Source organism: Stegodyphus dumicola, chromosome 3 (assembly GCF_044657685.1).
Source record: "Stegodyphus dumicola isolate Sdum_Otavi_A_Nest chromosome 3, ASM4465768v1".
Classification (NCBI taxonomy): Eukaryota; Metazoa; Arthropoda; class Arachnida; order Araneae; family Eresidae; genus Stegodyphus; species Stegodyphus dumicola.
Window position 1 is genome coordinate 93,317,963 of NC_140770.1, and position 25,220 is coordinate 93,343,182.

The following is a 25,220-nucleotide window of genomic DNA, read 5'->3' on the forward strand; positions in this document are numbered from 1 at the left end:
TACACCACGAAGGCATGCCAGGAAGGTGCGAGAAATACCTTATATACTCCCCCATTTAGAGGGCGACTGGGGATTTTAGGGGACCCAATCGCCAAATCCTGGGTGTGGAAAATCCTCATCCAACACCCTTTTAGTTCGGGCGCCACTGTAGAGACATTAGGTATTTTTCGAAGCAGAAAAGATGAAAAATATGCAACGCCTTCGCCGAGAGTCGAACCACGGACCTCTGGAGTATCAACCCAGCGTGCAGAACCACTACACCACGAAGGCACGCTAGGAAGGTGGGAGAAATACTTTATAAGCTTACTGGTAAAATTTTTACCAGTAAGATAATTTTACCATACATTGTCATTCAAAATTACCCCGAAATTGTATTTGTATCTAAGGGCGCACTTTTTTAGTTGCATGCAACTGAAATTGCAACAATTGTCAACTACGTTCTTTCATTCTTTCCCCCTTTTCTTTTTCTTTCTTTCTTTCTTTTTTTTTTTTTTTTTTTAATTCAGAATTTTCAGTTAAAAGGCTTAAGATATTTTTAGGTCAGAATTCGAAAGATTAAAAATGAATGCAAAGAGTGTTTTCGAATAAAATACAACAAACGAAAATTCGAGTTTTCGAATCTCGAATATTTTTCGAGATTTGCAGAATTAAGAAACACGAATAACCCGTCCCTCGTTGATTATAAATTCACGCTGATTATTTAATTCTTTAAACAGCTGTTTCTCGCTGACTCATCAAGCTAATGTTATTATACCTGCTGCAGAGGCAAAACTGGAAATAAAAAATTTTCTTTGTTTGAAATTGCACGTTTTATCGCAATTCCTAAGACAAATCCTATGTAGTTCATGCTTCCTACTCAGAGCCCGAATAGCTCAGTCGGTAGAGCGTTAGGCTTTTAACCTAACGGTCCAGGGTTCGAGTCCCTGTTCGGGCGGTTTTTACTTTTCTGTATTTAATGCATTTATAAATTCTTTGTGATGCGGGACATCGTATTAATTCCATTTTGCCGCTCAGCCGGTATAGTGGTTAGTGACACTTACTGCCCCGGGTTCGAGTCCCCGAGAAACTGTCCTTTAACTGTTCGTCCATTCATAGGAGGCAACGGTGGACACCTATTAGGAGCTTCCATAATGAAATAGCCACCAAGTCCGACCCTTGTAATGGAGCAGGGATAATGGCTATTAAGTAATCCCGGCTATTAATAAAATATTCCTGCTCATCAAAGAAATACACTCTTATTAAAAGGGATGAATAAGATAGACTGAATAAGATTCTAACTATCTGTTACTATTCTCGGAAGCGAAACAGAAAATAGCTGTTTCTAACCAAACAACAAAATACTTAGTTCTCATCTGATAAATCTCTTCAACTACCGTAACAGGATAAGTTTAATTAGGCAAGCGCGTAAGATTTCACAAAGAAACAAAGCCAAAGAATAGTTGACAGGGTAAAAGCAGTAAGAACGGAACTTATTTGTTCGGGAAAAAAATAGAACTGCACTTCTTGATTAAAAGAAAAAAATAGAGGAAGCATGGAAGTGTAATTTCTTTTTTTATCTGAAAGGTGAAAATAATTAATGATAACGTAATTAATGATAGTTATTCTATAATAATAGTTCATTTAGAGAGATTTTAAGTGTTTATTCATAATTTTCCCCGAAATTACATTTATGCATCGAGTATTAAAATACCTAAATTTATATCATGCTGATTAGAACATAATTTTATTATTATAAACTCGGTAAATATTTCTTTGCATTTATTGCAAAAATATTAATCTGTGAAATAACATATAAATAACTATCTGTATGAATTTATTACAATATGCAATGCCGCCCAACCGGGAAACTGGTTAGTGACTCTGACTGTTGTACCCCGAGTCCGAATCTCGGAGAAGGTATGGGTGTAAATGTATAGTCTCCCGGTATACAGGCACTCTAAATATGCGGTCCTCTCGAAAAGTTGGTGGTAGGGGAAGTGGGGTAAGAGAACCTTGAACCCGCCCCCTCCCTGGCGTCAGAACTAAGTAAAGTCGTACTTTCACTATGGTACTCAAGGCTCTTATTAGCGACAGGTGCAGTCTTGAACTCCTTGCCACGATGAATTTCGTGGTCTTGTTCTAATTTTACTGCCAGACAAATAAGATAAGTCACAGCAATACAACACAGCAATATGAAATAAAAGTATTTTCTAATTAATATATTATATAAGCTTTCTTAATTCATTTGCATATTACAAATTTGTTTTCGTATTTTAACTACTTTGGTGAAATAAATTAAGAGAATTTTCATAATTGATATACTATCTCCGGAACTACTGAACAGATTTTAATAAAATTTGGTGTGAACATAGGTTCATATAATACAAACAAAATAAACATTCAAAGTAATAATAGGTATACATGTTCGTGTGTAACACTCCTCGGAGTCGGAAGGTCTGAAACAGCGGTTGCAAAAGACAGACAAGAAAAGGGTTAATAGAGGGTATGGTCTCCTTTAGAGCCATACAGGCATCGCAGCGTGATGTCATACTGGAATTAAGGCAGTTTAGCGGTGCCTGTGGCAAATGGTCCCACTCATTCAGCAATGGTGTTTTCAGTTCTTGGATGGTTCTCAGAGAGGAGTTGCGAATTGCCTTCCCCAGAGTGTCCCACACATGCTGTATAGGATTGAAGTCTGGAGACCTGGCTTGCCAATCCATCCGGGGAATATCCTCACTCTCGAGAAATTCGTCGACCAGAAGAGCTCTATGTGGCCTCACGTTATCGTCCTGTAAGATGAACTCGGGGCCCATTGCACCCTGGAAAAGGCGAACATAGAGTTCCAAGACCTCATCCCTATACCTCACACCAGTCAAGGAGACTCTGTCAAAGACGTGGAGAGGTGTGCGGCCATCAAACATGATGCCTGCCCAGACCATTACACCGCCACCGCCATAACTGTTGATTTCGCGGACATTGGATGGTAGGTGGTGGGTCCCTGGCTCTCTCCATATGAAAGTATGGCGAAAATCGGTAATTAGGCTAAAACGGGACTCGTCGGTGAGCAGAATGGCCACCCATTGTTCCGTACTCCAATCACTATGCTGCCTGCACCATGCTAATCGGACTCTCCTATCCGTAGACGTGAGCGGGATGCAAACAGTCGGTCTTCTGGCTACAAACCTCTCTCATTCAGTCTTTTGGAAACAGTCACGCTTGTTACACGCGTTCCTGTGGCTGCATACAGGTCCCGAGAGAACTGAGAAGCTGTAGCCCCCTCTGTAATGCCTCTCTAAAATGGACAAATAGCGATCTTCTCTGGCCGTGGGGCCTCTTGGATGACCTTGCCCAGGCTTTCTCTAGATGGATCTAGTAGCCTGGAACTGTTTCCATAAGTTACAGACTGCGCTGGGCGTTAAATTAAACTCTCTTCATATCTGAACTTGCGATTGGCCTGCCTCTAGCCTGCCCACCAGTTCATTCCATCATCTAAACGTTGGTGGTTACTCATTTTTACTGTTCCGATGTGAATTGCTGCCAAATTGCCAAGAAATTCGCCGAAGTGTGCTTAGCGAACGCAATTCGTTTTACCCTCCACGCGCTTATAAAGCCTGTTTTTCTGCTAGCTCCCCATACACACGTGTACGCTTGTGTATTTGTCGTGCAAGATTTGAATTTTTATCTAGAAGCAGTGGTTTTTCCTTCAGTTCAGTTTTTTCCATGCAATTCGATAAAGTATGCAAATTCTCTTAATTTATTTCACCAGTGTATTTGTAATATAATGTGGATTTTGTTTTACTATTTTTTGCCCACATTTTTTTAAAACTTATCTTTATTTTGAGTTCAAATGGAATAACAGTTCATATAATTTTGGTTATTTTATTTTGGGCTAATTGGTTAAGTTTTAAGTAGAGAACAATTCGGATATTTTAAATAGCTCTAGTGGAAACAGAGATCCTGCTTTTTGCAAATCTACTAGCTCTAGACGACATTTATTGAAATGTCGCTACATTTGACGACATTTTGAAGGCTTCAGAAAGGTATCCATAACCAAAGCGTCAATCTGAAAGATTTTATCAAGAAAATTAACATTCTGCTCCCTTCCGCAGAAAAAGCCTAAAAGACTAATCTACAAAACTCACGAAACAGCTCAAATGAGACTTGGGAATAAATTCAAAGCGGTTTAATAAATGAGGGTTTACATTCTTATTAAGCTCTTTTGTAAGCCTTAATTATGGCGAATTTATGGAGTAAAGAATCCCTCATCCTTTCCGAATATCTCAACTTATGAGCACAGGGTATGTTAACCACTTTTTTAAAAATAAACCCATTAAGTGCCATTAAGTAACGTTTGGTGTCTCTTCACAGTGCCATAAAATATAAATGAAATTGTGAAAAATGCGCATGTTCATTCATTAATATGATTAATACTGACGGGATAATTATTCATATTAATCATTTGATGATTTTAACATGATATAAATCGTTAGAATATTTGTAGGGCTTAACTCTTATTAAAAGCTTATTATTTTGCTTATACTATTATTTTTATTTCCCTTGGCTCCCACCAGGATGCAAATTATTTAATATGTGTAACAACAGAGTTGTTGATTTTGCGAGATAATTTTGGCCTTTTCTTGTTACCTCTGGACCGTTTTAATATAATTTTCGCCTAACTTCTAAATTTATTTCAATTAGCTTTACCCTTTTCTATTCGTGTTTGCTTGCGTGAGTCAAGAGCTCGACGAAAACTTATAGGCGAACTTTGTCTACTAAATATCATTGATTAAATGCTTGAGTTAAGCTTTAATATTTGTATTCTGTTATCCTTTTGTGTTCTGTAATTAACGTATATAGAACATTAATTTCTGGGTGTCAGAAAGATGAAAAATAACCCTATCTTCATCGGGGTTTGAACTACGGATCTTCTCATTGTTAACCGGGCATGCTGATTACTCACAAAACAAGTGAACGCACAAGAAAAAGTAGGAATTATTTGTGCTCTCTACAACTCAAAGGATCAATGATAAAAAGCTCGAGACCTAGTCGAGCAAGTTCGATTGGTGACGAGAGATTGCCAGCCATATTTTCGTCCAAACGCTAATGAAAAGACCATTAGAATTTTTGGTGTAAGGAGCTGGAAAAATTCAATTGTGTCCTCGCAAGCATTAGAACCACGGTTATGCCAATATTTAAAAGTGAATATTTATTTAAAAATTATCATTATTTAAAATTTAAATGCTTATTATTTTAAATTTATTATTTAAAATTTTTTAATTTAAAATTTTCTCTTTATTTAAAAATGAAATTTTGTCACTTTAACTAAAGTCTGCTAAAATAAAGCTACTCTTCAAATACACAAATTTATGGTTATAAGATATTTTCTCCCTTCTTTCCGCATGCCTTCGTGGTGTAATTGGGACTATACTCGAAAGGTCCTGGGTTCGAGTCCCAGCGAGGGCACTGCAGATTTTCACGTCTCCTGCTTCAAAATAACCTAATGATCCTACAAGTGGCGCCCCAACTAAAATGTGGTGTACTGTAATTCGTCACCACAAGGATTTGGCGATTGGGTCCCATAATTCCCAGTCACCCCTTATTTTCTCTCTCCTTTCCACATGTTTTCGTAATATAATTGGAAGCATACTCGAAGCCTATTCGAGAGGTCCATGGTTCCAGACCCGCCATGAGCGCTGCATATTTTTCACATCTCCTGCTTCAAAATAACCTAATGATTCTACACAATTAAATATCTCAAAATTTCAGGTGAGGGAGGTAGTGATTTTAAATATTTTGTTCAGATTCCTTAAATTTTTTTGAAATTTCACCAACGAGTGCTTTTTGAAAAAATAAAAAATAATATTTTATAGCTGGAGATCAAAAGCATTGGATTAACAAAAAAGCCACGGAAAAGTGGTGGAATAAAACATTACTTCTTATTATCAAATGCCTTTTTCGCTTAGAAATATAGTTAGAAAGTAGATAAAAGGCCTTCAAAAAGAAACTTCAGAATGTTATTCAAAATATTTACTATGCATAAAAGTTTTTCTAAAATTGTGTAAACACATTCTGTATTTAAAATGCTTAAATTTGGTTTTCTTTAAACTGAAAAAGTGATTAATTTTGATTACTTGTTTTAAGATAAAATACGAAGGACTGGTTTGAAGGCATTTGAGTAAATAAAATAACAAAAGCTGCTAATTAGAGTTACGGCTTTTAATTTGCGTTTATATAATTAAAACTAAAACTGTAAAAACAAAGCAAAAAAGTAATATTAATAATATTTAAAATGTATATCTCTCTAAAAATTCATTGGAAATGTCTGATTTCCTCATGTTTTACGCTGAATTTAAATTTATCAAACGAGAATTTTACTTTATCAAACAAGTATTAAGTTTTCTAATTTGATAAGAACTTCATACTTTTCAGCTTTAAAGTCACAGTTGTTTACAGATAATAGAAATAATGTTGAAGCATTAGTACATGTAAAAATCGATTCAAATTTCTTTTAAGGAGCGAACTTCATTAAGATTTGTCATTGGAATAACTGTTTAATTTCTGCCCATGGAATCTATTATAAACTCTTAATAAGTGACAAAAATATGCAACGGTTCTTAAAATATTTGTGCGGCATGTATGCGCATGGAAAATTCGCAAATACTTACATTTTATTTCTCTCACCTTAATATTAGCAAACGAAGCACAGAAATAGATTTCCCCTAGAAATTTTTTAATCAAACAAAAACTCGCAGATGTGGAGTTCCAAATTTTTATATAGAAGAAGGATATATTTAAGGCATTTGCAAAAGATTGCATGATAATTATTAAATGTTTTACATGTGTATGCTTTGTCCAACGTAGTCTTTGAAACTATATAGCATTACAGCTAATTTTCGTCATATATAAAATAGCTAGCTACTTATTTAAATTATAAATAAAAACATACCTTATTCATTCCATTTCCCATCCTTCAGCAGCATTTTACTATACACCAGCTTTTAGAGCTTTGAGCTGCAAAGTTTAATAAAACAATTAAAAACTTCTCAGACTTTAATTCTGTAAATTCAGTCATTATTGAGCGTAATTGGCACTTAGAAGCAGTTTAATAGAAATAATCATAACAGATATTTCCTGGCTTTTGGAACTTGTACAAACCAAACTTTTTACTCCCTAACATAGATCGAAACCTAAATATCACATAGCGGCACTTAAATAGTTAAAGTTCTCGTAGCATTTTTATATTGTTATGGAGTTTCGCTTCGCTGTGAAGCTGAAAATTGGTGTCGAATAACGTGATATGCATGCTAAGTATCATTGTAAAAATCGCATGCAGATGTAAATTTAGCGAAGTGCTCGAGTACACTGCGACGTTCGATAGGTTCTGAAAATAATTTCTCCTCTCACAACCGTCGAACGAAAGGTACGCGCCATATTAATCGGCCATCTGGTGGCTATTCGAAAAACTGTTTTTTTCCCCTTCAGATAGTAATTCTTTACTTTGTCCACTCCTAGGAAATAGCAGCTGAAATATATCGACACCAAATTTCCACAGTACAGTGACCTAATGAGACTAGGGAAAATGTCTTAAATACAATCAAAAAGTAATTTGTCACCTCTATGTTAAAGAAGTATGATTGTATAATACTTTATAAGTTTACAAAAATGAAACTGCCCTTGCGCTTTCAAAACGGGAAAATATTTCTAAAATAGATTTATTTCGTTAAAATGGACGGGTAAGAAGAATTAACAAAAACAATACCGATTATATGACGAATAAAGAAGGTATTTTAAAAATAGAAATATAAAAAATAGCGAATCATTTATTTATTGATTTATTTATCTTGCTTATTTGGGATTACACACTAATTTTTGCACAAGTAATAAAAAGCTGTCTTTGAAAAATAGAAATTAAGAAAATAAACTGTAAGAATTAAAATTTTTCATTGTTATGACTTGTTTTGCAATAGTTGTTAACTAATTATTAATTCATTTTTAGCTAATATAACCATAAATAGTAATAAAACATAAAGTTCAGAATTAAAATTGCGAACCTGCGAAATACATATAATCAAATATATCTTTCTAAAAAGAAACTTAATAGTTAATTTTTTTCAACAGCACGGGAATGAGTGGACAAGACATCAAAACTTGACCCCCTGAGGGACATATACGAGTATAGTGGCATCGAACTGCAGCGAAACCTAAAAATGTTGCTAGAAGAGAAAATTACGCTACGTATAAATGAATGTAGTAGTGAATGACATTAGATTGGATTGAATTATTTGAATTACAGCAATAATAATCTGCCTAAGAAGAGCGAGATTCCTTCGTGAATGACTTTTGAGTGGAAGAAATCTGACCATATAAGGTATTTCTCTCGCCTTCCTAGCGTGCCTTCGGGGTGTAGTGGTTCTGCACGCTGGGCCGGTATTCCAGAGATCTGTGGTTCGATTCCCGGTGAAGGAGGTTGCTAATTTTTCATCTTGCCTGCTTCCAAATAAAACCTACTGTCTCTACAGTGGCTCCCGAACTAAAAGGGTGATGGATGATGACTCTCAACCCCAGGATTTGGCGATTGGGTCTCCTAAGAACCCCAGTCGTCCTTTAAAAGGGGGAGTATATAAGGTATTTCTCCTGCCTTCCTAGCGTGTCTTCGTGGTGTAGTGGTTCTGCACGGTGGGCTGGTATTCCAGAGATCCGTGGTTCGATTACAGGCGAAGGAGATTGCTAATTTTTCGTCTTGCCTTCTTCCAAAAAAAAAAACCTAATGTGTCTACAACCAGAGCATAAAATAGTGACCAAATCAACCTTATTCTCTCTTCTATTGCAATGAGATTTAATATTTTAAAATCTGAAGATGCTAGTAGTTACAAAAACTACATTTTCAAAAAGTACTAATTGAACATACATATTTTATCTTAAATGATATTCAACTGTAAAGAGCATTTCGATCAGAAAATTTACAAAAATTTAAATAAAATCTGTTAACTTACAAATTGGAACGTAGGATCACGAAATACCTTAATTATTACTTAAAAAGCAGCTAAAAAAAGTCAAACCTTATTACTGAATATTCATGGGAAATCAAACTATATAAAGAAGAAAGTCTGTTTGTTTGTTCGCTAATAACTCAGCCACTACTACAGATATCGTCACCAAATTTTCTACAATTCTTTTCGGGGTCTTGGAAAAGGTCGACGTCCACTTTTTTCAAAAAAAAAAAAAAAAAAAAAAAAAGCTAAAATCAGATATATTAATTATAAACGCTTAAAACGCTCATTTTCGCCCTCCTTTTCCGAGTGGCAACAGTCTCACACGTTGCTCGTTGCTCGCTTTCAAATCGTAGAGTTTGTTAATAAAAAATTTCTAAGCTTTACAATGAAATAAAAATATCATTGCCAAATATTAAATACATTAGCTCCGATTCCAAAAAATCGTGGGAAGCCATTTCGACTTCTCATACTCGCACGACTTTAATCAGCCGAGATATTAATTAAAAACTCTGAAAGGGCTAATTTTCGCACTCATTTTTGCGAGTGGCAACAGTCTCGCGCGTTGGAGATAAAAATTCTTTATTTCAAAAAGTGTTGCTACTGCTCGCTTTCAAATCGTAGAGTTTGTTATTCAAAAATTTGAGGTTTTACAAAATCTCTCTATATAAAGAATGCCTGTTTATTTGTTTGTTCGCGTTATCGATTTCTGATCAATTAACTGATAATTTTTGCCACCTTTAATAGACTAAAATTGAATATAGTGAAATACTAGGTGGAACTTGAGCTTTTACGAAGAAAGACGAATAGAAGAATAGAATTAAAAACTACGGCCATTGTTTTTGATATAATGAGAAAGAATTAGTTTATTTTTCTCTCGAAACTTTTTATGCGGGTTCCGTATCGCATCAGACTGAAAAATGTATGACTATGAATCGTATTTTTGGCATCGTTATTAGAGAAGGATTACAAAGAAGATATGGTTCTCTCTGTTAGATACATCACTCTCAATCTAACTTAACTTGCATCGGGTACTTCCGCTAGTATTAAATAAATTAATAAACATTTTAAGGTTAAATGTAAACCATTTTATTTAAATGGTTGCATTAAACGTTAAAATAGTAATTTGGAGAAGGGAGAGTTCCCGCCTTTGTGGCGAAAATGTTAAAGCAATTACAGAAATGTGAAATAAAGCTACAGTTCTAAACTTTATAAGTGTTTTCGAGTTATTGAAAAATTGTTATTTATATAATATGAACTTTCATGGATCGACGAGCCCGAATTAGAAACGAATCAGCGACGTCTAAATAGTGAGTTCGGGAAAACGAAAGTGTGCTCTTCTTCCGAAGCGATTGTGTTGTGTAACCTATGTTCATAATAATGGAAGAAAAAATTAATTCGTTAAAGCGTGAAAAAGCTACCCTAAAAGGTAAAATCACCCGTTTAGAAACCTTTGTAGAATCGGTGGTTGAATCTATAAGTGAATATTATAACCGAATTAGAAGTAAAATTAGAAAATGTGTGCACCGTCAAAAGATGTATAGCTGAATTACAAAAAGGATTACAAATTGCGTTTAAAAGTGGATATTAGTGAAGCAGAATCGGATTTGGAAGAGATGCAGGTTCGTCTGGAAAAAAATCTACGTAAGATTAAAAACATTCTTACATAAATTAAATGTGAAGCTTTATGTGAAAAGTACTGAGAATGAACAAGGTAAAATAAGTGTTGATAATTGCTCTAAAATACCCCTAGATGTAAAGCTTCTGAAATTGAGTTTACCTACATTTACTGGCAATGTTTATGAATGGATAGCTTTTAATGATCTATTTAAGGCTGTTGTGCATAACAAGATAATTTGTCAAAAGGACAAAAACTTCAATATTTATTATCAGCTCTTAAAGGCGATTCACTCTGAGTCGTAAAGTCAATCCAAGTTTCGAATCAAAATCATGACGTTGCTTGGTCACTGTTACAAGAAAGATTTTCCAATCATCGAGAACAGGTTTTTGCACACATTAAGCGATTTATGTCAATTCCACCTGTTCACAGTGAATCTGCTAGTGCTTTACTAAATTTGGTTGACATTATCTTTGAATGTATGATTTGACATCGACTTAAAATTACAATATAAAATTTTAATTGAGAATTTTACGAAAACTTATTTATTAATTCAAATATGTATCTTAATTACATTTTTAAATTTTAAATAACATTAAAATGTCTATTACGCAACAAAATATTAAATATTGTTGCGCTTTTTTTTCTGACACCAGTTGTTACGTTATTTTCTTCCTTCCCGTTCGTACGGGATTTGTGTGGATTTGGAGTAATAACGACGACTCTTGATGAATTAGCGAAACACACTTTATTTAGCCAATATTAATCAGAACAGCTCCAAAACACTTTTACAGTCGTCGAAGATCTACTATAAACACGCTGGAACAATCAGCGACACAGCCTTCACACTATCAGGCAATAACGGTGGAGACAGCTTCACTGCAAAGCATCAGAATACAGCTCCCGACTCTGCTTAGTCGTTCTCGGAACTCCACGTACTCTCGAGACTCTCCACGCTACAACTCGCGATGCACTCGACGACACAACAGAGCACCGGCTTTCGACTCTTCGGTTCAGTTGTTCCCAGGGCTTAACACAATCTCTCGACGATGCACTAACCACGATACACTACGAGACTCTTTCGGTGCACTCGACGACCCACTCAGCACTCGCTGCCGGCTGTCAACGCGATCGACTCCGCAGGGATTGACTCGCTAGACGAGACACCAACTCGATACTAACTAACTCTCCGCGTACCAAGCAGGGTTTATATAGCTTTTGACTGGTGTTCGAGAACGTTCTGGGCTAAACCGGTAAGAATTGGTTCCAGAAGGTTCTCCATCCGTCCATGGCATATCGCCAATTCTATTGCCAAATGTCGCCAAACGGACGATTTCTCGCCAAATGTGGCAACTTTGCATTAGTTTGCCATTTTATGGCAACCCTAAAACTGCTTTGCGGGGAAGCTATCTTGCCTCTCCTGTACATTTCGTAACAATATATTATATGACTTAATAGCAAAAATGAAACAAAAATATTAAAATATTTAAGTATGTTTACGTAAAATAACACAATAAATATTTAAAAAAATGAAATCTATAATGTTGTAGAGACATTAGGTATTTTTGAAAGTAGGAGATGGAAAATGAGCAACACCTTCGCCGGGACTCAAACCACGGGTTTCTCGAATACGCGTCGAGCGTGCTAACTACTACACCACGAAAGCATGCCAAGAAGGCGGGAGAAATACCTTATAATGTAACATCTTTAATGTAATAATCTATTCGAAAAATGTTTCTCTTCTCGCCCTAAATCTTTGATCTTATCGTTATTTTCTATTATATTTATAAACCTGTTTCACATTTCGTCAAGACATGTTCCTCTAAACGTATTTATTTCTTATAGCTATTTCCTATCAGAGATTTAAAATTGAAGTGATAATTTTTAATCCAGTTATTAAACAACTGTACATTAAGGGTAAAACGCCCACCAGCGCCCGAGCGGTAAAGTCGCTGAACACTTGTAGTTCGGTTCGATGTTCGAATCCCGCGAACGGGCTGGCTGCATGGGTGTTTTCGTGGTTTTCCCCATGTGTAACGTGTATACGAGCCAGTTTCCCTTAGAACTTCCTCCTCCACAAAAGCAACCCTTCCCTTAGGCAGACAGCCCTTGTGTGCTTTGTCATAATTAAATACACCACACCACACCATTAAGGGTAAAACATTTATAGTAATATTCTCAAAATATATTCCAAATAAATTTTTCTTAAAATTATAGTTTTTAAAATTAATTCACAGTTCAGATTTTCTTATATGAGTTTAAATAATGTTATACAGACTTTTATGAATTCGCGTAAACACACAGGTGTTCTAAATTAAGAGAATTTTACATTAGGTCTGTTTAGTTACACATTTTACATTTGTTCCAAAGTAAGGGAATTTTCTGGAGAACATTTCACATTGATTTTCTCCCAAACTAGACAGATTTTAATAAAAGTTCGTATGGACATAGACTGATGTTACGTAGAATATATATCATCGGTATAAAAATATCTAAAACAGAAGTTAAAAGAATGAACGTAAAAGGAGGTTTAGGGAAATATAGTGTCCTTTACCACACATACAGCAATCAAATATTGAAAATGAAGCAGTTTTTGAGTTCTTGCGGCAGTCAGTCCCACTTCTGCAGCAACATTATTTCAAGTCCTAGAGATTTCTTACAGGGAATAGCAGGTAGGAATTGTCTTCACAAGAGCTTCTTGGACGTGTTCTATAGGCTTTGTCTAGAGATCTAGCTGTTCAATTCATTCGGTATCCTCACTTTCTCGAACAGCTTTCACCAAATTAATGGCTGAGGGAAGTTGTCTATAAAAATGAACTGAGGGCATCTGACCCCTGACCAGAAAAACGTAGGACTCTAATCAGGTTTGGATTAAGCATAAATGGGATAAGCCTTTCTCTTCGTAGATGAATCCCGGTTTGATCTGCCACCAATTTTTGATGTATCTACCTGGAGAGAACCATGGCTACTTAGTTCCCTCCATTATCATAGAAAGAGACCAGTATGACAACGGATTGTTTTCGAAGTTCTGAGTAAGCACCATGTTGGATGAGCGCACACTTTATGGCTTTGTTCTATGAATATTCTGTGACTTCTGAGAGTATAGAGACTATCGTTTGCCTTTTCAGGGATTCATTTTCAGGAATCACTGCATTAGTCTACATGGGCCTAATCTGGTGGATGATATTCTGCAAAATTAGAATATTAATTAGATGAATCGGTAAGCCAAATCTTCAGTCCTAAATTCTAGAAGACATGTCTGGGACACTCTTAGAAGAGCAACTACAGCTCACCTTTCCTCTTCTGAAACCTCCAGAAGCTAAACTGCTCAAAACAATTAAAGGATATTGTAAGTTTTATATAAAATAAAGATATAAGCGAAATGTTTTTTGCCGAAAATGGAAAAAGAGAATAACAAATGCAAATTTTTCTGATTTTCAAGCTGTGGAGTATGCTAATTTTGAGTTCGACGTCAAAAACGTCCCTTCAGCTACAGCGAATGAAATTTGACTTTCAACTGAATAAAAGACAATGAAGACAAGGATGATCGGCATTCAGTGACTGCTTTGTTTCGATGAGTACGATGTCTCAGCGAAGTCATTTAACCGGTTCAGAAGCTTGGAGAGTTGTTGGTAGGTTAGAATGGGGCCAAACTCAAGCCGAAGTAGCGCAAGCCACTGGAGTGTCACAAAGTGTGATTTCCAGGATCTGGAACCGTTTTTTGGAAACTGGAAGTGCAGGCCGAAGACCAGGGCAAGGTCGTAAACGGGCAACAACGCTCAATGGAGATCGTTATTTAGTGTTAACGGCTCGGAGACACCGAAATATGAATGCTACTCTTCTCCAACAGCACCTTCGCTCGGCTACTGGCACCACGGTTTCAACTCAGACTGTCTGAAACCGGCTCCATGGTGTAGGTCTGTATGCTCGCCGACCTATGGTATGTGTTAGACTAACATCAAGGCATCGTCGCGACCGCAGGAAGTGGGCAATAGAGCATGTGAACTGGAGGAGAAATGAATGGAGCAATGTTCTTTTTCTGACGAGTCCCGTTTTTCTGTTCATCCTGATAATAGGCGTATTTTCATCTGTAGGGACCGTGGCAGTAGAAATAATCCTGCGTTAAGTGTCAGATTTGGCAGTGGGAGAGTGTTGGTGTATGGGGGCATCTCCATTGACGGGCGCACAGACCTCTACATCATTCGAGATAGACCTCTGACTGGTTGCCAATATAGGGATGAGATCCTCAGGCCTATTGTAGTCCCTTACGCTTTTTTATGGACATTTTCATTTTAATGGACGATAACTGCAGGCCCCATGGTGCTAACCTGGTGGAGGATTTCCTTTTCGAGGAAGGAATCGTACGAAAGGAATGGCCAGCGTGTTCTCCAGACATGAATCCAATACAGCACGTTTGGGACGGTCTAGGAAGACGAGTTGCTGGCCGCCAACCACCCCCACAAACTCTCCAACAACTGGAAAGAGCTCTTCTGGAAGAGTGGGACAGAATACCCCAACTTGTGATTAATAGCCTCATTGACTCCATGCCTCAAAGGTGTTCAACGTTGCTGGCCGTCCGTGGAAACCATACCCCCTACTAAAAATGATTTCCTTTGAAGAAAACACCTTTTCTTATTCTTTTTTTCTCATATGCACAGATGGTGTTTTTTTCCTTTTGTACACAAATGCGCAATAAAATGCATTTTTTTCTGCCAAACATGTGTAATTTATTCTCATATAACCTACTACGTCTGTCGACCATGTGTCAATCAGCTAAAAAGTTTCCCAGCCACAAGATCCACCTAAAACCGCAATATCCTTTAATTGTTTTGAGCAGTGTATATCCAAAATTGCTGCAGTACTAAGAGCGATTACAAGAGAGTTGCATAAAACTGTCTCATTTTCGGTATAAAGTCGCTTTACGATAACACTGTGACTGTTAGATGAATTCATACCTGGTATTAGCTTTCTTTTTTCGTTCGATTTTGCAATTTCGGTTTAGAACTTCCTGTTTCGATTAGCCGAACCCTCTATCTTGAATGTGTACATGACTGTTATATGGTATGTTTTTTTTATTTTTATTATTATTATTTATTTATTTCGTCAACCTATGTTCGTTCCAAATTTCATTAAAATCTGTCTGTCAGTTCTGGAGATAATCGATCAAATGTAAAACTTTTCTTGAGTTTGAGTTCAGTGAAGTCACAGATACGGATTTTATGCTATAATTTAATCGTTCTCTTCTGAAGGAATTATGCTTTAATACATTAGAGGTAACTTAACGTGAATTTTCATGAACGCTGTATATTTAATGATACAGATGGAGGCAGCACTGTCAAACAGTTCTGATTTTGCGGCACAGAATTAGCCTTACAGTCAAAATAATGCAGTAATTGCGAGATTGTAATTAGTATTAATTGAGTGAGATTGTAATTAGTACCGATTAGTAATTGCGAGAAATTGATATTCTTATCAAAGATTTGCTTTTAGAAATTAACAGCAAACAATCATATAATTTCGAGACACAAATAACTACATTTATCATAAATATCCCTTCAAATATACAGATGCTAATAGCACACAAAACATCAATTCAAGCATTTAATACTGGAAGTTCATACTCAAGCGAAATATCAGTTTGAAGAGTTTATGACTAATGGTTCCAAGCCTTTTCAACAGTTTGATATAAACTCTCATAATTCAAGCCGAAAGACCATCCACACTCCTATAAAATATGCAAAGAAACGAAACTTAGTTACGCAAATGTTTAGTATTCCTTTTTCAAGACAATTTCAAAATCTAGAAGTAGAACAAGTGTAGTTGTTGATAATGATAAAAATCTGGATCAAGAATTATTGGTTAACTCAACGGCCAAAATAACTCACCGGCTCAATTAACTCACCTAACTCCAACGTTCACATACAAATCAGGAACCTCGTAGATTTTAGTAGTGTTCAAGCTCATACCTAGAAATTGCTTGAAGATAAGGTGCTCAAAGTCATAACAAGAGGTCTGGCATTCACAGGAATCCCCAAAGAAATCATTCACAATCTCATTGCTAGATTCAAGTCTACATATAGGAGACGGTTAATGAATTAAATAGGAAATAGACTCCTTCCTCTATAATATACAGTGGAACCCCGAGAATACGAGCACCTCTATATACGAGAAATTTGATATACAAGGAATGTACGAAAACTTCGTCTCTAAATAAGAACATTGACTCGAATAATGAGCCAAATTGTTGGCATGCGTGGCATGTTTTCTGATCCGGGTCGACTAAAGAAATCCTCTCGTCAGATCACTCAGTGCTCTTTGATCTACTTGTTTGCGCGCTTGTGAGTTAATTGGTTTTTACATTTAACGTGAAAATATTTCACGATGCCTCCCAAGAATATTGTTGGCTCAGATAGTGTCGTAAAGAAAACGAAGGAAGGCATGGCCGTTGAAAGTAATAAAGGAATCATAGATATACATAAGCGTGGTGTTAATGGGACGGAATTGGCGAAGACTTACGGCCTCTCGATATCGACGATCTGCACTATTCTGAAGAAGAAGGAATAAATTAAGAAACTTGATGTGGACAAAGGAGTTACCGTTATTTCCAAGCACCAGTCGAAAACTCCTAGAAGATGTTGAAAAGCTGTTGCTGGTGTGAATTAACGAGGAAACAGTTCAAAGGCGATTCAGTATCGGAAGCTATCATTTGTGCTAAGGCTAAGAATCTGTACTTGAACCTTCTCCGAAAAACACCAGGTATTATTTACCAGTGTTATTTTTTAGGAAAATTGAATTATATGTTGATATTTCGGGATGGTGCGGAACGGATTAAGTGGATTTCCATTATTTTCAGGGGGGTGTTTGTTTCTAGATATGAGAAATTCCCTATACGAACTGAAAGCTGGAACAAACTAAACTCGTATCTCGATGTTCCACTGTATCTCCAAGTGCAGTGTCACTGCGCTTACCCAACGCAGTGACACTGCGCTTACACAACGCAGTGTCACTGCGCAAGGCCCAACAATATGGCCCTTGTGAGGTTCAAACCTTTTATCTAACAGCTAAATGTGTAGGAACTTCGTGAATAGATAAGCGAATAATCGCTTGAGTTCGGGAACAGAGACGTAAAACTCAAGAAGGGTTAATTACCCTTTATTATTCAAAATAAGAATTGAACAGTTGGCTCCTTTCTCAGAGCGTACAGCAAAGCCTCCACTTGGGCTTGAACCCAAAGTAATAAGAAATTAAACTTAACTAATGCTTAACAAAAACGATACAGCCGAACCTATCAAAATTCTAAGTAGTTGACCCCTAAATATTAAATAAGCTGGAGAAGCTATCAAGGACCTGAAATACGGCCGAGCTTAGTAATAGCTTAGAGAGAGACGTAGCCAAAAGGCGAACGCGTGTTAGTCAGAAACTCTGAGCCTCTCTAACGAAGTCAGTGGAACTTCGACTTACTATATACCACTCTTACTCATCTGTATTAAATGCGATTCTAAAAACATATTCTTATAAGAAATTGTAAGCTGAAATTAGGAAGGACAGGAAAGTAGCTTTAAATAAAGATAACTGTTAAAAACTTTGGATAAACCTTACAACCTGAATATCAAAACTGAAGTCCGAAGAAAGATTCCGGAACCAATGTAATGTTTTCGCTGTCAGAAATTTTTATCATAGCTTGCTGTACTGCACACGCAATCCAGTGGAGAAGGTCATTTTTCAAATCAGTGTAAATTATATGAAGATCAACTAGAGAAATGTTGCTCCACTGTTAGATTTATTTGACTTTTCTTTTCTGAAAATGCTATGGAATATTAGTAAGACATAAAACAGGCGTTATTTCATATCACCTAGAAAATTTATCCGAGCGTGTCTAATATCCTCAAGAGCACAAGAACAGAAGTAGATCTATCATGTCTTGGACTGCTAATGGCCTTTATGGCAAGAAAGAACTTATCGATCTTATTGAAGATTAAAATCTAGTCTTCATTCAAGAAACGCATCTCAAAATTTCTTCTAGTGTACTACTTCCTAATTATCAAACTTATAGGACAGAGAGGCATACTGGCGGAACCATTGGTACTATCACATATATACGTAAAAACATTCCTTGTTTTTGGAATAAGTGTAATGCACATTCCTTAAAAATCAGAGTTAACACCCTTCAAACAGACAACAAAAACATTACTTTAGGATATAGAGGTTTATTTTAATTTTTGAATAGTTATTTTGGAACAACCCTTTCCTTTCTCGTATTCCACCTACATTTCCTTGCCAGAATGAGGTTTTAGAAATGAGATAGAAACAAGTATTTAATCTGAACTCTAAATCACTTCACTAGAATACTTAGTAGAGCGTAGATGGACAGCATGTTCTGCCTTCCAGTCAACGTTGTTGCTAATCTTACTACTACTATTCGGCCACATTGTTACGTGCCTGCTAGTATCCGCTGATGATCTTAAATAAGGGCCAACTCTGTTAGTTGATTCTATGCGCTGGTTTATTTTAGTTAATATTAGATTAGTTTTTTTTTTCTTTTTTTCTATCTTAAGTTAAATACCAAGTGGAGGCTTACTGAAATCCCGAGAAGGGGCCATCTGTTCATTTATTTTGAGTTGGAATAAAGGGTAAATTTAACCCTTCTTTAGACTCTTATAGAATAGATCTCTGCAATAATTTGCTACACAGTTCTTCAATATTCTAGCCCTCAAGAACTTCCAAATTAGACAAGATATTACAAGGAAACATGTACAGGGTGGTCTTTTTTAAAGTGACAGTGTTTGGAGCGCCCTGTAGCGCGATCTAATAGCCAAAATGGCACCAAATTTGGTATTTACACTAATCAAGACACGGAACATCAAGACATACAATCTTACAGTTAAATTATTAATGTTTATTGAATACATTAACTTCCCCGGTGAGGAATTAGACCACATTCAATGTGAACACCGCTCTCAGAAATAACACCGTGCATTCTGTGCACAACGTTCTCCCCAGCCGTATGTAACATATCACGAGGAATATTCCGCACTGTCTTTGTTATGTTGTCCTTTAGAATAGACAAATTTGATACTCCACCAACATAAACTTGAGATTTCAAATACAGCCAGAGCCAAAAATCGCATGGCGTCAGGTCAGGAGAAAGAGACGGTCATGCAACTGGAAAACTGCGAGTTATGAGTCTATCATCAGTGAAGTTTTGGCGCAACATCTGCTTTACCTTATTACTAATGTGTGGTGGAGCACCATCCTGCATAAAGATTGTCTGTTGGAGACGGTTTCTTTACTGAAGTTGTGGAATAACAAGCGTTTGCAGCATTTCGTGGTACCTTTCTGCATTTATGGTGCTCGTTTGGGGTCGGAGTGATGGTCTCAAAAATGAATGGCCCAATTACGAATTCGGCTGCGAAACCACACCAAACAGTGACTTTTGGGGAATTTAATGGGATTTCGTGCACGGTGTGGGGCTGCTCAGAAGCTTAAATTCGGCTATTTTGTGTGTTTACGGACCCATTGAGATAAAAATGGCACTCATCTCCCCACAGAATGTGCCATGGGAAAGCATCATCAGTTTCTACCCTGGCAAGAAACGATAGAGCGAATGTCACTCCGTTATCATAATCACTTGGTTTCAGTTCGTGCAAGCGGCTGATTTTGTAGGGGTAAAATCCAATAACGCGCAGCAAAACTCTCCATACCGTGGAATAATTCATGTCCTATTGTCGAGCTACACCCCGGGCGCTGCTAGTACCAGCAATGGTTCCCTGCGATCCTTCGACAATTGCAGTTGCCACATCAGTTATTACATCTTCTGATACTGGTTTACGTCCTCTCCCAGCGCGAATGATCAGTAACCCCATTTCCTCGAACTTCTTAACCCCATTTCCTCGAACTTCCTTTCTTCTTCTTAATCATTTTCTTAAGACCATTCAGCGATAAAGGCCCCTTTCGTAATTTTTTTCTGGTTCGAAATTCCCGAAGAGCTGCGGATGCATTACATTGATTCATGTAATACAGCTTCACCAGTAACGCACGTTCCGGTAACGAGAGAGGCATGTCCACTGAAGCTCGTTTACTTCAGCTGAGATTATTTGTCGGAGCTGTCTACTACTTGCTTTTATAGGCCCTATTACTGGCGCTGTCATCGCACAACATTTGCATTTTTCTTTGACACCCGTGTTTTATGCTAATTCTCATTATTGTAAGCTACAGCAGCACCACAAAATGCCCAGCAGCGATTTTTGGAACTAAAACTCTTTTTCACGGAATCCTATTTCCCATGTCTTGATTAGTCTAAATACCAAGTTTGGTGCCATTTCGGCTATTAGATCGCGCTACAGGGCGCTCCAAACACTTTCACTTTAAAAAAGATTACCCTGTATATGTCACCCAGTAATATTACTGATTATGCGGAACTGAGTTATCCTTTGAAAATTAATTCATACATTATCATTAGCGGCTATTTCAGCACCAAACATCTTAGCTGGTATCTGGCTCTTTGTAAGTACAGAAGCTGAAGAATTTTTGTCTTCATACAATCTAAGCATTTCATTGCAATAGCACCAAATCCTCATACTCACTATCATTATAATACTTCTGCAATATTTGACTTTTTCCTCTTACGAATATCTCACATAACTGTTCGATTAAAGTACATTCAACAATTTTATCGAAACATTATCCAGTTTGCCTTTATATTGAGCTTCATTCCTTTTTATCACCAATTTAGGAAAGCACTAATATTCCCAGATAGAAAAAATTCACAAGTATTAATGAGTCCATGATCAAAAGAATTCCCAAAATTAACAACATTCAAGACTTAAAAATGAAATTGAAATTCTGGCGAAAGCTGCTGCTTAAATTTATCGATATTATTTTTAGTTTGGCTGTTTAAGGCAATGTTATTATCTTTTAATAGCGGGATCATATGCCCTTTGGCAGTGTTTACGTATTCTGTTATGCATTTTTATATTTCTCTCTGAACCGGTCATGTCGTCGGTATTTCCAGTAATTCCGGTCATGTCGTCAGTATTTCCTTAAAACAAATCTTGACACACAAACTCCCTTCAATCTACCATTTTATACGCGAATATCAAACTACGTAACGGAAATATAAAAATGCATAACAGAATATGTAAACACTACCAAAGGGCGTATGATCCCGCTATTAAAAGATAATACATTACCTTAAACAGCCAAACTAAAAATAATATCGATAAATTTAAGCAGCAGAAATGGACCACTTTTTTTAAACAGTCTGCTAATGAAAGGTAATTCCCTATTAGATATTTCACTCATAACACAAAAACATACACCTATCCTCCCATTTCTTGTCATCACTGATCTTGCAGTGATGAAGACAAAGCTAACGCATTTGTAGACAATCTATAGCCAACAATTCAACATAATCCAACACTTAACAATAATAATTTAATTACACATGTTAAGAAAACAGTTAACAATTACCTATACTCTCCCTTACCGAAAATTTTACCTTTGTTGTCCTACCTACTTTGGAAGAGAATATTATCAAGAAATTCAAAACTCCTGAAGCTAAAAGGAAGTATAATATAAAAAAATCTATTTTATAGTATAATATGTTAAAAATCTATTTAATATGCCCTTAAAGATATGCCCGTAAAATATATCACTTCCATTAGAAAAATTATTAACGCCCTCCTCAGACTCTGTTACTTTTCCTAGTTGTTGGAAACATGCAATTTAAATTACTTTTCTTAACCCATATCAAAACAGCACCTTTCTTCAAAACTATCGACCCATTAGCTTATTTAACTCGTTTTCAAAAATTTTAGTAAATGTTATACTAAAGTACATTCAAATCACCGTTCCATAACCTGCCTTTCCTTGACACGAGCAATTTGGATAGGAGGCGAAACATAACACTACACAACAACTCCTTCGTGTCGTCGACACAATTACTGAAGAACTTAATAGCAAACTACCCACAGGCGCGGCCTTTCTTGATATCATAAAAGGATTCTACCGAGTCTAGCACTATGGCCTATACAAATGAAACTTAATTTTCCAGATAATCTAATTCGAATTACGCTTCTTTTCTATATGAGAGATGTTTAATCGTCCACACTGGAAATGCATGAAAGAGAGAGGAGAGGCCGACTTCGCAGAGCCCGACTAAAACAAGTGTATCCTAAGATTGAGCTCTAGGTCCTCTATTATATATATATATAGATAGATGTAATATAAAAAATATGTAAATCATAATTATAATTTAAACTAACGATAACCCTTTAATTCTCCCTCTCTGTTTCTTTGCGTCATTTCTAAATCATTCCATCTTGCATGAACTGCGCAAAACCGATGACATAACTCTTGGAAACTAAAACTTTTCGAAATTAAACCCAAACCTTCCTCTTGGCGAGCTTTCATATTGGATAACTACTGACTTCAGCTTGTGAACTGCTTGGACGTAATTTCGCTGTGAACTGCTTGGACGTAATTTCGCTGTGCTCCGCTTCCTATCGCAAAAATATCAAAAGTATAAATGTTCTTGAATAGGCACGAGTAGTGTGTCAAGTGATTGTGGCCACAAACGTCAAATGGAAAATAAAAATGGAATTAAAACCACCTCGACAGTCAAGAACTTGACCTCGACTGTCAAGTTCTTTTTCTTTCTCAAGTTTAGATATTACGAACTCAACATATTAGCATACTGCGCAGTCAGATTGCTTCCTCTTCAATATGGATCTACGATCTATCCTATATAGGTGTTACGCATCAACACTGCTCAGTGTTTTTCTTGTTTTTATTACATTCATATGACATCCCATATAACCCTATAATTCAGTTACCTCTCTTTGCTGTCGATACAAATATTCTCACACAGGCCTTTCAAAATATTCACTGTCAACTTCAGCATTATCTTGGTTTGCTAGAGGCATGGCTTAAAGACTGGATAATTTCCACTAATGTAAACAATTCAAATGCGATTTTATTTGACAACGGTCAGTCATTCGATTTACTATCTATTCCCGTGGTATTTGAAAAAGAAATACACTAGAAGCAAGAAATCACATACCTTAGCATCATACTTTACCACATATTCACTTTTAGACCTCATTTTGACGAACTTAAAAATAAATTTAATATTTCCATAGCTAACTTAAAAACTCTTCTCGGAAAACATAGCAGCCTTTCTCTATATAATAAATTTATATTGGATAAAAATAACCCGTCCAGCCTTACTGTATGCCTGCAACACATCGAGATCAAATCTATGTAAACAAATCTCTATACAATTCAAATCTCTATAAAATTCAAATTCTGGAAAATTAAGTCCTTAGGAAAATAGCTAATGCTCCTTGGTTTATAAGGAATATCGCTTTACACACTGATTTAAAAATCGTAATCCTCAATATATATACATTTCCAAAACTGTTCATGATTTTTACTACACTATTGTACATCATCAAAGCACTTATAATTTCAATTCAAAATCACGAACCATGCCTACAAGAAAAGTATGCGTATCCAACTAATTCTCTTCTTTTGTAGCAATTAGCGTCATTTTAAGGCGGCAAATTTCAGCCTTTCACACACGGAAAAATTTTAATGTTTTTAACAAACATCCCACTGCTTATTATTACGCCTGACTCATGCTACCTGCAACGAAGTAGAGTGGACTACTTCCCGGAACTTCAAATTAATATATGTTCTTATAAAATCGTACTTAACCCATGCGAACCATGATTTACAATCGTATTTCTAATTGACATATGACACGTGTTCTAGTTTCAGCTGTTCAGATGCTGCAACAGAACGCTACATAACCGTGACCTGACATAAATGTCACCGCGCATAACGACGCCCGAACACAAAGGTGCCGACACCTTTGTAAAAGTTAACTATTAATCACTAGGAGAGAAATTTTTATTAGTGCATCCTCGCATAAAGGTGCTAACATCACACACGTATAAAACTCAGTTTATAACTTAAAGATAGAAATTTCATAAAAGAATATTTTTGGAGTACTTTTATAAAAGTTTTTGTCTTTGAAATAGGAGATAATATGTGTAAATGTAATAATAATATGTGTATGTTATGAAAAGGCGTGGTTTAGAAACTTTCCAGCGGCGAGGCATAGAATCTTTCCATCTTTATTCTACGGGGTATGTAGAGTTACGAGCTTTATTTCAGAGTAAGAAGCATGGAAATTTAGCAGCTAGATTCGAAAGCTGGGCTAACGAATTACCAATAGGATTTGCTTCCAATTTACTATGTAGACATGCGGTAAGGAGAGAGAATTTTTTTTACTTCCTTCTCAATTGAAAGTTGACAGGGAAGGAGGAGTTACAGTTGTCAAATTCTGTTGGTGAGGAATTGTAGTCCACTACCTGCTTTTGAAGCCGGAAAACATGAAAAACAACCGATGCCTTTGCTGGGATTCTAAATTTTGGACCTTCCGACGCTAGATGGATGTGCTTCTAATTACACCATGAAAGTACGCTGCGAAGAGAACATCCCTTACAGGTAAAAAATTAGACCGAACGTCGAGGAATTCATGACGATCTTAATGATGAAAATTTTAAGATGATGAATTTAAAACATTTAACATCAGTTTATTTTTTCATTAATTGCGCTTTTTTATAATT

The 25,220-nt window shown here is 36.3% G+C and overlaps 1 protein-coding gene and 1 non-coding gene across 2 annotated transcripts in view; one reads left to right on the forward strand and one right to left on the reverse strand.

The window, feature by feature from the left end:
- LOC118190480 (dual specificity protein phosphatase 22-like) overlaps positions 1–7,354 on the reverse strand; it is a 70,085-nt gene extending 62,731 nt beyond the window's left edge. Inside the window, exon 1 of the mRNA XM_035361199.2 lies at positions 6,926–7,354. Coding sequence (XP_035217090.1) covers positions 6,926–6,946 — 21 coding nt within the window. The 5' untranslated portion in view covers positions 6,947–7,354. The remainder of the gene's footprint in view (positions 1–6,925) is intronic.
- Positions 862–934, forward strand: TRNAK-UUU (transfer RNA lysine (anticodon UUU)). Its single transcript has one exon. It is a non-coding gene; the product is annotated as a tRNA-Lys (tRNA).
- Positions 7,355–25,220: the final 17,866 nt, after the last annotated feature.